Source organism: Panthera onca, chromosome C1 (genome assembly GCF_046562875.1).
Source record: "Panthera onca isolate mPanOnc1 chromosome C1, mPanOnc1 haplotype 2, whole genome shotgun sequence".
NCBI classification, from domain to species: Eukaryota; Metazoa; Chordata; class Mammalia; order Carnivora; family Felidae; genus Panthera; species Panthera onca.
The window spans coordinates 61,679,468-61,692,676 of record NC_138346.1 but is presented as its reverse complement, the minus strand read 5'-3'; the positions used below and the strand labels follow the sequence as shown (position 1 = coordinate 61,692,676).

At 38.3% G+C, this 13,209-nt stretch overlaps 2 protein-coding genes across 8 annotated transcripts in view; one reads left to right on the top strand and one right to left on the bottom strand.

Moving 5' to 3' along the window:
• Window positions 1-374, bottom strand: part of METTL8 (methyltransferase 8, tRNA N3-cytidine) — a 97,686-nt gene extending 97,312 nt beyond the window's left edge. For 4 of the 6 annotated variants that reach the window (XR_013557275.2, XR_013557276.1, XM_078451154.2 and 1 more), the window contains exon 1: window positions 29-128. The gene's annotated coding sequence lies outside the window, so the exon portion shown is untranslated. Of the gene's footprint in view, window positions 1-28 lie in introns of all 6 variants that reach the window. The other 2 variants (XM_060621631.3, XM_060621629.2) reach the window with 2 other exon arrangements.
• Window positions 1-13,209, top strand: part of DCAF17 (DDB1 and CUL4 associated factor 17) — a 33,815-nt gene that overhangs the window by 342 nt on the left and 20,264 nt on the right. The window contains exons 1-6 of one of the 2 annotated variants that reach the window (XM_060621624.3): window positions 346-858; window positions 1,264-1,367; window positions 3,815-3,905; window positions 8,234-8,370; window positions 9,943-10,021; window positions 10,844-10,933. In XM_060621624.3, coding sequence (XP_060477607.1) covers window positions 733-858; window positions 1,264-1,367; window positions 3,815-3,905; window positions 8,234-8,370; window positions 9,943-10,021; window positions 10,844-10,933 — 627 coding nt within the window. In that variant the 5' untranslated portion in view covers window positions 346-732. Of the gene's footprint in view, window positions 1-345; window positions 859-1,263; window positions 1,368-3,814; window positions 3,906-8,233; window positions 8,371-9,942; window positions 10,022-10,843; window positions 10,934-13,209 lie in introns of those variants that run through there. The other variant, XM_081796366.1, reaches the window with a different exon arrangement.

The following is a 13,209-nucleotide window of genomic DNA, read 5'->3' as shown; positions in this document are numbered from 1 at the left end:
CGACTGAAGGGAAAGCCGCGGGCCGTACCTTTAGCACAGGACACTGCTTTGGAAAGAGGGGGGTGGCTTTCAACACAGCGCCCCTCCCGGCGCTCGGCCAGGGCCTCCTAGAGCGAAAGTCGGGAGCTGAGAGACTCGAGGGTAACCGGGCGGCAAGGTTTACACAGCGAAGCGAGACCAGGAGGCGGCAACACAGCGCCCCTAGGGTTCTGCCCCGCTCGGTACGCAGACCCGGAAAAGGGGAGCGAGCCCCACGGCGCAGCCTCCGCGCTGCCAGAGGAGGAGGGGCTGGGCGGGGTCTCGGCTGGTTGGGGCGGGGCCGGCACCAGAGCTCTCTTCCTGCCGCCTGATGGGAATTGTAGTTCTGGGAAGGAGCCAGGTTCCCTCAAAGGGCTCTGGGAACTACCTCTCCGGGTGAGGAGGGTACGGCTCCGGCAGGCCGCGCGTTGCGGGGGCGTCGCACTGTCCGCAGCCCGGTCCAGACTTGCAGAGTGTTTGAGTGGCAGGCCGGGAGGGGTATCTTTTCCTTTACTCTGCGCTCAGACAGCGCCAACCCCTCCTTCCCTCCCCCCACTGCCGTGCGCTCCCTGCCCGGCTCCCCGCGTCAGCTTTTCCTGAGCCCCTGGATGAGCTGGGGCCTGGAGGTTCGAAGGTAACGGCCGCTGCCTGGCGCGGAAGCGAGGGGCGCGCCCCTCTTCAGCCCAGCAAACCCCGCCCCCGGCCCTTGCCTCCATGGGCCCAACTCAGAAACCCAACGTGTGCCGCCAGCTGAGCCGCCGGGCGCTGGGCTTCTTCTCGCGGGACGCAGGCGTGGTGCAGAGGACGAACCTGGGCATCCTGCGGGTGCTGGTGTGCCAGGTGACCGCCGGCTGCTGGGAATGGGGCCAAGGGCAGAGGGGCGACTGGCGGCTAAGCCTCCTGCTGGGGTGCAGTTTTTACTCGTTAGCGCTTCCTTTTAAGAAGATCACAGGTGATGGACAGGGGTATCCAGACCCTGAACCTGGGGAATTAGTAAATAGCTATTAATAGAACCACCGTATGCTTTTAGTTTTAAGCTTCTTATGTCTTCCTGCAAACAGTCTTCCTAAAATTTGGTCACACCGCGTAAAACGTTGAGGACAGAGTGAGGGAGAAATGAACATGTTTTAAATAACGTACGTGGAATTACTTTGAAAACTGTAGACTTAATTATCCCACTTAATATTGCTGCAGGGTAGATACTTATGAGTTATTTCCTAAACCAAAATTCCTTGTGTCTTTCAGGAAAGTACTAAATTTAAGAATGTTTGGACAACTCATTCCAAGTCACCTATAGCCTATGAGAGAGGAAGAATATATTTTGACAATTATCGGTGCTGTGTCAGCAGGTATCTTGGTGAACATTTTTCCTGTAATTCACCTCACTGTTGATCTTGACTCATTTTTATAGAACCACATGCTTTATCAATGTTTAATGAAATAGGAGAATGGAAAAATGAGCCCAAAAGAAGAGTAAGTGGTAAATGGGTATAATTTTAAAATCTTCTTAAACCCAAAGTTAGAGGTTTCATCTTTGCAAGTACCAATTTAAAATGAATTTACTTTATAGTGCAGGCAAAATGATAGGTTGCTCAGAGTATGGTGTAGTGTTTTATTCTGCTTAGAAGATAGCAGAGTCAAGGAAGTCAGGTATCTACTAATTATATGCTGCTTTAGAGAAAAATTTCTTTAAATTAAAAAAAAAATGTTAATGTTTATATTTGAGAGAGATAGAAGGACAGTATGCTAGTGGGGAGGGGCAGAGAGAGAGAGAGACTGAGACTGAATCTGAAGCAGGCTCCAGGCTCTGAGCTGGCGCGACAGAGCCCCAAGCAGGGCTTGAACTCTCAACACTTGAGATCATAACCTGAGCTGAAGCTGGACGCTTAACTGACTGAGCCACCTACGTGCCCTGGGAAGAAGTTCTATGTTTTGTTTTGGAAGTACGTGCCTTTCTTTGCTTTAAGAGAAAATTTTCGAACATGCTTCAGAGAAAACAGTGTAGTGAACGCCCATGTACTAATTACCTAAATTCAAAGATGATCCAAATTTTGCTGCATTTGCTTATCTACGCCATTGCTCACTTTTCCTTTATCTTTTAACGAAGTGTTTTAAAGCATATTCTAAACACCATGCTTTGCTTCTATAAAAAATATTAGACATTTTCTTTCTCTTAACAGCTTAATTAAGATATAATTCACACACTGGTGCCTAGGTGACTCAGTTGGTTAAGCACCTGACTCTTGATTTTGGCTCAGGTCACATCTCTCAGTTCCTAGATTCGAGCCCCATGTCAGGCTCTGCACTGACAGTGCGGAGACTGCTTGTGATTCTGTCTCCCTCTCTCTTTGCCTCTCTCTCTCAAAAATAAATAAATAAACATTTTTTAAAAGATATAATTCACATACTATACAATTCGCCAATTTAAAGTATACAATTTGATGACATTTAGTTCGTTGAATGTTCATTCAATGATAGGAATTTTGGTGAACCCTTGCGGTTCATATAGGCAGCCAACACTACAGTTGACTTTAGAACATTTTCATCACCTCAAAAAGAAAGTTTATTGCCTTTAGCTATTGCCCCAATACCCACATCATCCTCAGCAACTGCTAGTCTGTTTTCTGTCTCTATAGATTCATCTGTTCTGGACATTTCATATAAATTGAATCACATAGTATGTGTCTTTTGTGATTGGTTTCTTAGTAGATTACCAGTTGATAATAAAAGATATAATTCAAGAACAGCCAGATGGAAGAGTTGCATAGGCAAGTTACATGCGAAAGGGCATGGAATATCCATGCTCTTTGAGCACACTACTCTCCCTGAATGTCCATGTGTTCACCAACCTAGAAGCTTCTCCCTTTGTTAATATATACATTTCAAGGTGCCTGGTGGCTCAGTGGGCTGAGCATCAGACTTCAGCTCAGGTCATGATCTTGCATTCCTGGGTTCAAGCCCCATATCCGGCTCTGTGCTGACAGCTCAGAGCTTGAAGCCTGCTTCAGATTCTGTGTCTCCCCCTCTCTCTGCCCCTCCCCTGCTCGCACTCTGTCTCTCTCTCTCTCTCAAATACAAGCAGTAAAAATATTTTTTTTAAATAGTAGCTTAATTTTAAAGTACATCAGTTAAAAAAAAGGAAAATATCTATGATCATATCTCAGTAGTAATCAGAGAAGTATAAATTAAAAATAAGGGACTATTTTTCACCTAAAAATTGTAGTTTCAATACTGGCAGAGGTATAAACTTGTTCAATTTTTCTGAAAGGCAGTTTGGGAATTAAAAAAAAAAAACACCACCTTAAAGGTATTTCCTTTTTTAACCTATTAATTTTCATTCTAAAATAAAAGGACTCTTTTTATCTAATTTTCATTTTACAATATTGGAATAACAGTTTTTGAATGCCATGGAATTCAGCAGAGATATTCACTGTAATCATTCAGGGTTAAAGAAAGAAATCAATATGACCCAACTTTGGAAAATAATCTGCAGGTAAGTATATGTATATAAAGAAAAAGCAGAAGAAAATGAACCAAAATGTTAATAATGGTTATTTTTATAATTTTATAGTATTCTAATCTATGTTACTGTATTTTTCAGATTTTTTTCCAGTGAATTTCCTTTTGAATTATGTGATCAGGAAAAAAATGTTAACATTTAGTTAAGAAAAGGAAGACAAAGTAGCAAGTTGTATCTTGGTATTCCAAATCTCTAAATAGAATAAATCACTCAAAGCTGAGCAAACACTGTCTCAATGAATAAGAAGAATAATCATTCATTTTTCTTTTTTCCCAGTGTTGCATCAGAGCCAAGAAAACTTTATGAAATGCCAAAATGTTCCAAATCAGAAAAAATAGAGGATGCTTTATTATGGGAATGCCCAGTGGTAAGATTTATTTTTAGAGTATTTGTTTCTAATGCATTTTTTGCTTGAAAGAACTGATCATTGTTGATATGTAGTATAAAGGAACAAAGCTTTAATATCATAGTGATTCCTGAATCTTGAAAGGAGTCAAGAAGAGAGAGTGTATCCTTTGCTTATTTTTCCTCAGGAAATAACTTATATCTTAAAAAATTATATATTAATATTATGAATGTATTTTAAAATTTTGATGCTATTTGTAAATCTTAAAAATTAGAAAAAAGTTATGAACTGATTAAAAGTTTTGCAAGCAATATAAGCTAGTTTAGAGTTATCCTCAGTGTTTAAGAGATCATTCTACTGATTTAAGAGATCATTGTATCAAAATAAGATATTTATTTAGGACAGCAGTTATGTCACATGGCTCTGTGAAAGTAGACTTATAAGTTTCCTCCGTGAATCTTGTTAGGAAAATACTAAGTCAAAAATAAAAAATAAAATAATAAAAGTAATACAAAATAAAATAAAATAATAAGATAAGCTCACTCCATCAGACAAACATTGCCCTGATGTGTATTTTTCAGAACCGTGTTTTCATAAATAGTATCTTCTACTTGCTAGAGGAGTTGAGAGAATTGACTTGCACACAAAATAAGTTTGGAATATTCTGAGTTTAAAAGGCTAAACAAGTTTATTTATAGAATTACTTCTCAGAGCCTTTAATAATACTTAACGATAATACTAATGTTCACAGTGATTATCAAACCGTTTTCTGAAACTCTTGATTATAGGACTTCCTTTTTTGAGGTATATTTCTACATATTAGTTTTTCATGGGATCAGTGTTTTAAGAACTGTACTTATGACATACTGTAGCAAATTAATCAGGTTTTTGAATCTGGCTGGTTGTTTTTTAGGAAAAATAGAACTTAAAATATGTGACCAAAAATAATGTTTAAAAGAAAAGAAGCTATCCTTTGAATTTACTATTAAAATTCTCTCTTTTGTCAAAGACTACTGTTTTTACATAAAATTGTAGTTTTCCAGAGCTGCTGCTTTCTTTTCCCTTAGACACTTACTCTTTTTAATTTTTTTTTTTAACGCTTATTTATTTTTGATACAGAGAGAGACAGAGCATGAATGGGGGAGGGTCAGAAAGAGAGGGAGACACAGAATCTGTAACAGGCTCCAGGCTCTGGGCTGTCAGCACAGACCCCGATGCGGGGCTCGAACTCACGGATGGTGAGATCATGACCTGAGCCGAAGTCGGACGCTTACCCAACTGAGCCACCCAGGTGCCCCTACACTTATTCTTTTTAAAAAGAGACACGTTTTTAAAAATCAGAAAGTTTTACATCTGTTTTCTTCCCCAATTTCTTACTGAAAGCTGAAAATAACTGTTGTGCCCCCAATATCTAAAGCCTTTTAATCTGTTTTCATTGGTTGGGGGAGGAAGGTGACAGATTTTTTTTTTTTTTTATGTTTATTGATTTATTTTTTAAAGAGACAGCAGGGAAGGGGGCAGGGAGACTGGGAGAGAGAAATTCCCCAGCAGGCTCCTCACTGTCAGCGCAGAGCCCCACGTGAGGCTCAATCTCACTTAACCCTTGAGAGCATGACCTGAGCTGCAATCAAGAGTGGGTCGCTCAAACAACTGTGCCACCCACGCACCCCAAGGATGACAGATTTCTTAATTGAGAAAAGTTTTGAAGACACAGTATAAAAACACAAAAAATTTAGAGCAATCCTTGAAAATATAGAGTTTCTAGTAATCTAATTCCTATTCTCACTTCTCTTTAAACATTTTCTTCTCATTTGAAGTTAAGCAAGATTTTCCATTAAGAAAAACTAAGAAGGTTATCATTTATTGTTGTTAACATATTGATGTGAAACTACATTTAAATTAGCACCCTTTTAGGGGCACCTGGGTGGCTCAGTCAGTTAAGCATCTGACTTGGGCTCAGGTCATGATCTCCCCATTGGTGGATTCGAGCCTCGCATTGGGCTCTGTGCTGACAGCTCAGAGCCTAGAGCCTGCTTCGGATTCTATGTCTCCCTCTCTCTATGCTCCTACACTGCTTGCATTCTCTCTCTCTCTCAAAAATAATATTAAAAAAAATTTTTTTTTAATTAAAAAAAATAAATTAGCACCCTTTTCTGAGACAATGTGTGAAATGCAACTTTTGGTTTAGGAAAATACCTCAAACCTATTATATATGCTCCTTCCAATTCTTTTTTTTTTAAATCTCCAGGAAGTGAGTGGTGCCTGGGTAGCTCAGTCAGTTGAGCATCCAACTCTTGATTTTAGCTCAGGTCATGTCACAGTTTGTGAGATCAAGCCCTGCACTGTTAGTGCAGAGCCCGCTTGGAATTCTCTCTCTCTGCCTCTCCTGTGTACACACACACACACACACACACACACTCTTCTCTCTCTCTCTCTCTCAAAATAAATAAACATTAAAAAAATCTCCAGGAGGTGATACTTATGTAAGACACCACAGACTAAAAATGTTTACATCATTGTATGTGATTTTAGTGTAAGACTTCCAGTAGTTAAACTTAAACACACATACACATACAACCAAGAAACAAACACAGAAACTGAAAGGAAAGACAAATCTTTAAAACCATATATAAAATACCTATGCTTTTATTCTTTTCTATTCACTTTTTAGCCAACGCAAATAGTAGATTAATTTTAACTTCCCTATTCTTGACTTTTGTCGTAGAATTTCCTTTTTCTTTTTAATGTTTATTCATTTTTGAGAGCGGGAGAGAGAGAGTGCAAGCCGGAAAGGGGCAAAGAGAGAGGGATTCAGGGGATCTGAAGTGGGCTCTGTGCTAACAGCAGAGAGCCTGACGTGGGGCTCAAACCCACAAACCCTGAGATCATGACCTGAGCTGAAGTGGGAAGCTTAGGAAGCCTAACTGACTGAGCCACCCAGGCGCCCCCCAAGAACTTCCTTTTTATTTTACAAATTAAAGTAGAACTCTTTGCTTCTCTTTCTTTTCCTGCCTTAGACTTCCACCTTGTGGCAGCTGATCAGTGGCAGGTATGCCCAAATAGCCATTACCTCCCTTTTTGGGGGGTAATGCACTAACAACAGAGGGCATCTTTTTTTAAAAAGTTTATTTTATTTATTTTAGAGAGAGAGACCACAGAAGGGGCAGAGAGAGAGGGGGGGGAGAGAGAGAGAATCTCAAACAGGCTCCACGCTGTCAGTGCAGAGCCTGACATGGGGTTCAGTCTCATGAACCATGAGATGACCTGAGCCAAAATCAAGAGTCAGACACTTAACCAACCCAGCCACCAACAGAGGATATCTTTAAAACCAGGTCCATCTTCTGTTTTTCTTTGGCTGCCTTGATTCTGCATTCTAGCTTTTCATTTGGGTTAAGAGTAGAGCTGCAGGGGCGCCTGGGTGGCTCGTCGGTTAAGCGTCCGACTTCGGCTCAGGTCATGATCTCACGGTCCGTGAGTTCGAGCCCCGCGTCGGGCTCTGTGCTGACAGCTCAGAGCCTGGAGCCTGTTTCAGATTCTGTGTCTCCCTCTCTCTCTGACCCTCCCCCGTTCATGCTCTGTCTCTCTCTGTCTCAAAAATAAATAAACGTTAAAAAAAAAAAATTAATTAATAAGAGTAGAGCTGCAGTGAATCATGGAACAATTTGCCCTCTTGTCATTTTGACTTCTGTCAAAAAGACAGTCTTAGAACAAAGAAACATCTATTCTAGCAGATGACTCTTTTTATTGTTTTTTAAATTTTTTAAAATGTTTATTTTTGAGAGAGAGAGACAGAGCACAAGCAGGGAAAGGGCAGAGAGATGGAGACACAGCATCTGAAGCAAGCTGCAGGCTCTAAGCTGTCAGCAGGGCTCGAACTCATGAGCCAGGAGGTCATGACCTGAGCCTAAGTCAGATGCTTAACTGACTGAGCCACCCAGCTGCCCCTTTAGCAGATGACTATTAATTCTTATGGTTTTAAGAACGGTTATTGTTGTTATCATTGTTATCACAACAGCATTGTTAGTAATACTCCTATTGTTATGATGATGATTGGCTTACACTTGTTGAATTACTTAATGATAAATAACAATAAATAATAAATTATTTCAGGTACTGTCTAAGCACTTTATGTGAATAAACTCAATAAGTTAATGATGAAAATAATAACCTACAGTCTTTTCTTTCCTTGTCTTAATTCTCTATTTGTACATTTAATATTTCCTCTTTGGTTTTACATAGCTATTTCTTTAAGGTTTTAGCTAGTTTCTTTGGACATAGATTACTGCAGATTGTTCATGACCAGCCGGTTTCATTTTTACACCTTGATTTTTATTTATTTATTTTTTTAGGGGGAAATACTTCCCAAACCATCAGATTATAAATCCTCACTCATAGCACTGACTGCACATAATTGGCTATTTCGCATATCAGCAACTACTGGAAAAGTCCTTGAGAAAATATATCTTGCTTCATATTGCAAATTCAGGTATTAAATGTGGCTTTATTACTCAAGATCTTATTTATATATATATACATATGTAAATGTAAGCCTATCAAATAAATTTGAGACTTGTGGCCCAGGAAATTTCAAGCTTTTTTTTTTAATTTACCATTGTATACCTGGATCTCAATTTATAAACCTATTCTATTTTTATTTCCTCATGAGTACCTTTGAAGGTCTGAGGATAACAGACCTTTTATCATTTATTGTTGTATCACTCTTAAGTAACTAACCTGTAATAGTTGGCAGATATCACCCCCACCCTTTTTTTTTAAGTAGGCTCCATGCCCAACGTGGGGCTTGAACTCACAACCCTGAGATCAAGAGTCACATGCTCTACCAATTGAACCAGCCAGGTACCACCCCTCTCCCGTTTTCATTTCCCATCTTTTTTAAACTTTAAGTGTTTGTTTTTGAGAGAGAGACAGAGACAGAGACAGAGCGCAACCAGGGGAGGGGCAGAAAGAGAGGGAGACACAGAATCCCAATGAAGCAGGCTCCAGGCTCTGAACTGTCAGCCCAGCGCCTGACGCAGGACTCAAACTCATGAACTGTGAGATCATGACCTGAGCAGACACTTAACCCACTGAGTCACCCAGGTGTTCCTAATTTCCCTTCTGCAAATAGTATTTTATATGTAGGTTGTACTTCATGGTTGATTTTCCTGAAGGTTACTCTGTTTCAGTTAAATATCTGCCTAGTACAATCTAAGAAGTATTTTTGTTGTTGTTTGTTTTTTTTTTTTTTTTTTTTTTTTTTTCCAACGTTTTTTATTTTTATTTTTGGGACAGAGAGAGACAGAGCATGAACGGGGGAGGGGCAGAGAGAGAGGGAGACACAGAATCGGAAACAGGCTCCAGGCTCCGAGCCATCAGCCCAGAGCCTGACGCGGGGCTCGAACTCACGGACCGCGAGATCGTGACCTGGCTGAAGTCGGACGCTTAACTGACTGCGCCACCCAGGCGCCCCTGTTGTTGTTTGTTTTTAAGCAATCTCTACATCCAATGTGGGGCTTAAGCTCACAACCCTGAGATCAAGTCACATGCTCTTCTGACTGAGCCAGCCAGATGTCCCTAAAAACTGTTATTTTAACTAGTAGTTTTTAAATTTCATATATATATATATACACACACACACACACACACACACACACACACCTGTGTGTGTGTGTGTGTGTGTGTGTGTGTGTGTGTATTTGGAGTGAATAATGCATGCAGAATGTGAAAGTAACATTTTTAATGCTTTTTGTAACTTCCATTTTAAAGCAGGAATAGTTTTTTGTTTTCTAAGTTTTGAATACTGTTTGATCAAACACAGAGTTTATTCACTGACACTCTAGAAGGATTAAAGTTAAATATATATATATATATGTATTTTTTTTTAAATAGGAGTTATTGCATAAGGATCTAGAGGGAAATTTTAAGTTGTTTTTGTTTTAAAATAAATTACTTTGTTTTATAATTTAAATAACTAAAGAACTATTTAGAAAATACTATTATATTTTGATTATAAGGAAACTGACCCCAATGAATAACCTTCTCCTCATTCTTTTATAAGATATTTGAGCTGGGACACTCCTCAAGAAGTCATTGCAGTCAAGTCAGCTCAAAACAAATGTTCAGCATTGGCCCGGCAGGTAGACATCTTTAAGTATCAATAAATAAATCTTAAGCATTAATGGAATGGAGAAATTGTCTGCAAATTTGTTGTGAAAGAACTAATGATCTTTGATTTCTGAAAAATGGTATAAAAGTTGTTTATCACGAGCTTAAGAAATACCCTTTAAGCCACTCTGGAGAAGTACAACAGATTATTTTACATTCCATAGTGGAAAGAAATTGAACCTTGTTCTTCAAAGTGAGGGAGCTATCTTTTCCAAACAGAAAAATCGTTCAAGCTTTAACTGTTGATAATTTCTTCTCATCTCACGTAGACATGTCAGCGTAATGCTACTTTCAGGTGATACGACCATAACTATGTGTCTTTTGATTAAGGTCTTTATTATTAGAACTCCAACTTACAATATAACTTATACTATATTAATATACCATAATATATGTATAATAATAACAATTTAATTATATGGTATATGGTAGATATTATAAATATATATTTATGCTGTAATTGTAATATGGAAAGTGTATTTTGTTATGCAGTAGATAAAATGTTTTTGTACAGTATGTAAAATATGTTTCATTGTTAAATGTTTACTGTTAGGTTTACTTTTATAGATTTTTGTGTGTATGTGCATGTGTGTTGAAGGGCTAAAGGTTTAATGGACTTATTTTGAACACATATGCCTTCCTGTTTAAGTAACTTTGCAATGTAGACGGAGGTTTTCATGAATTGAAAACATCCACATAACTGTATGCTAGGATAGATGGATGTTTTCAACTCATGAAAACAGTGTTTCTGAAGTTCTTTTGAGAGCTGCCTATAATTTAATCTTTCCTTGTAGGCAGGCATTCAACAGCCTATTTTGCTGTACCTTGCAGTGTTCCATGTTTTACCTTTTTCACTCATAGGGATTCTGGAGATCAGCAAGAAGGTAAGAACTTACTTCTGATTTAATTGCAATATTAACTTTTTTATAAAAGATCGGATGCCATTGGTTAATTATTTGTTTTATTAAGTCATTTGATTGCAAGTGTTCCCCTAATTATAAAAAGCTTTCTGATCTAGCTTGTTTCATATCAAAACACATGAGAATGTTTCATTTAGGAAGAAAGTCTAATCATTCCTTCCTCTTTCTACATGTTTTTATGCCATTCAAGTGCATAGTGTTGAATTACCTTTGGTGTCATTAACAAACCACTACTTTACAAAATTATGAAATGAGGAAGGTGGTTTTTTGCAGAGGGATATCCCAAAGCTCATTTAAAATGACCATTAGGAAGGTGAAAAGCTAAACAAAAAGCCTCATTTTAATTGCAAGGTATAGATCTAAAACTTGTTTTATGATACAGAAACAGCCTTATAAATTAAATATGTGAGTTTTCCAACGCATTCAGTTTTAGGTTTTATTCTTGTCATTGTTCTTGATTTATAGGCCATGATATGGGAGGAAAGAAAGGACATACTTCCTTTGAGTAAAAGAATCAATAACTACTTTCCATTTAAAAATTGTTACTTAGTCTGGGGGGATAGTTATTTATTCGTCTATTCTACTAGTCTTTAATTAAGTATTACTGAAGCAGATCTTCAGAGTCCGCTAATAGTCATTAGCAAATAAGATGAACATGTTAAAAAATTTTTGTAAAAGCATAGTATACTAAACTACATAAAGGCAAATGAATAGTATCATTACTTGTTCATTCTTGGCTTTGTGCCAGGCACTTTGAGTAGTTTACAACTTTGTAATGTATGATGTATTCCACTAGGAAATTAACCAAATCCTAAGTGAATGCAGAAACTGGAATTAGAAAGTAGAGTTGACTCCAAAGTATGAACCAAATTTTAAAATAGAGTGGCTACTTTATTATAGCACTCATTATTTGAAAATATGTTCGAATTACACAAGTCTTCTTTTTCAAAGTGGGAAACCAGGATCCGCCAATAAAAAATTATGAGCTAGTCAAGATCAAAGCAAAGAAAGCATAATTATCCTTCTAAGAGATGACAAAAAACATAACTTACAAATTTAATTGTTTTCTTTGTGCTCGTGGATTAAGTAATTGTGTATGCTTATTACAGTCCAAAACAGGAATGAACACTTAGCTAAGTCATAAATTGTTTCTATCTATTTTTACATGCCTACAATAATCATTGGAGGGATTTGGTTTTGATTAGGGTTAGTTGGAATTGAAGCGTATCTTTCACTTACCATGTATAAAAGACTACCCATGGGCTGGCTTAGAATGTACTTTAAGCTATTTATTGGGGTAGTAAATTTTCACTAAGTAATTAGAAACAGAAACAGATTTTCACTTAATTTCTACTTGTTCTTTCATTGCTATGAAAATTTGTCTATGTTGGCTTTTGTAAATATTAAAATAGGCACAGAATCAAGTTCTTTGTCAGAGCTCTGTGGAGGATTATGACAGGATCCGTTGCATAGAACAAAAACAGAAAGGGAACAAAGAACCAAAGCTTTACTCAAGGTTAGCCGGTCTAAATGTCTCTATAGGTGTTGGCTTGGTCTTTAACATGTTTGGGTTTTATATGACTAAAACACCTAGCTGTGTTAGATATTTAAAGAACAAAGTAATAATAAAATTCTGGAATTGGCTGTTTCTCATTAGAAGTACTTTCTCAGAGCCAATCTTTTCCCTTCTAGCTGAAAACTGTCTCTTTATAAGTAACATTTTAGCATGAAGAATAGGTCTCTATATTTACTATGCATATCCTGTATGGTAGAATTAGATGGTCTCAGTGTATGCCTACGTCCATGAAGAATGGGATTCGTTGGGTTTTTTTAATTTTTTTTTAATGTTTATTTATTTTTGACAGAGAGACACAGAGCATGAGCGGGGGAGGGGCAGAGAGCGAGGGAGACACAGAATCCAAAGCAGGCTCCAGGCTCCGAGCTGTCAGCACAGAGCCTGATGCGGGGCTCGAACTCACGGACTGTGAGATCATGACCTGAGCTGAAGTCGGTCGCTCAACCAACTGAGCCACCCAGGCGCCCCAGAATAGGATTTGCTATTAAAAGATATTGGCAAAACTGTAAAGCAAATGGATGAGGCAAATTAATGCTGCTGAATCATTTTGAAGGTTATATGCTACACTCCCATTAGTGTTCCAGTTTGAGACTCCAGTGGCCTACCACCCTAATGACACCTTAACTTCAGGTCTCTAAATTATAATTAAGTTATAATACTAGGC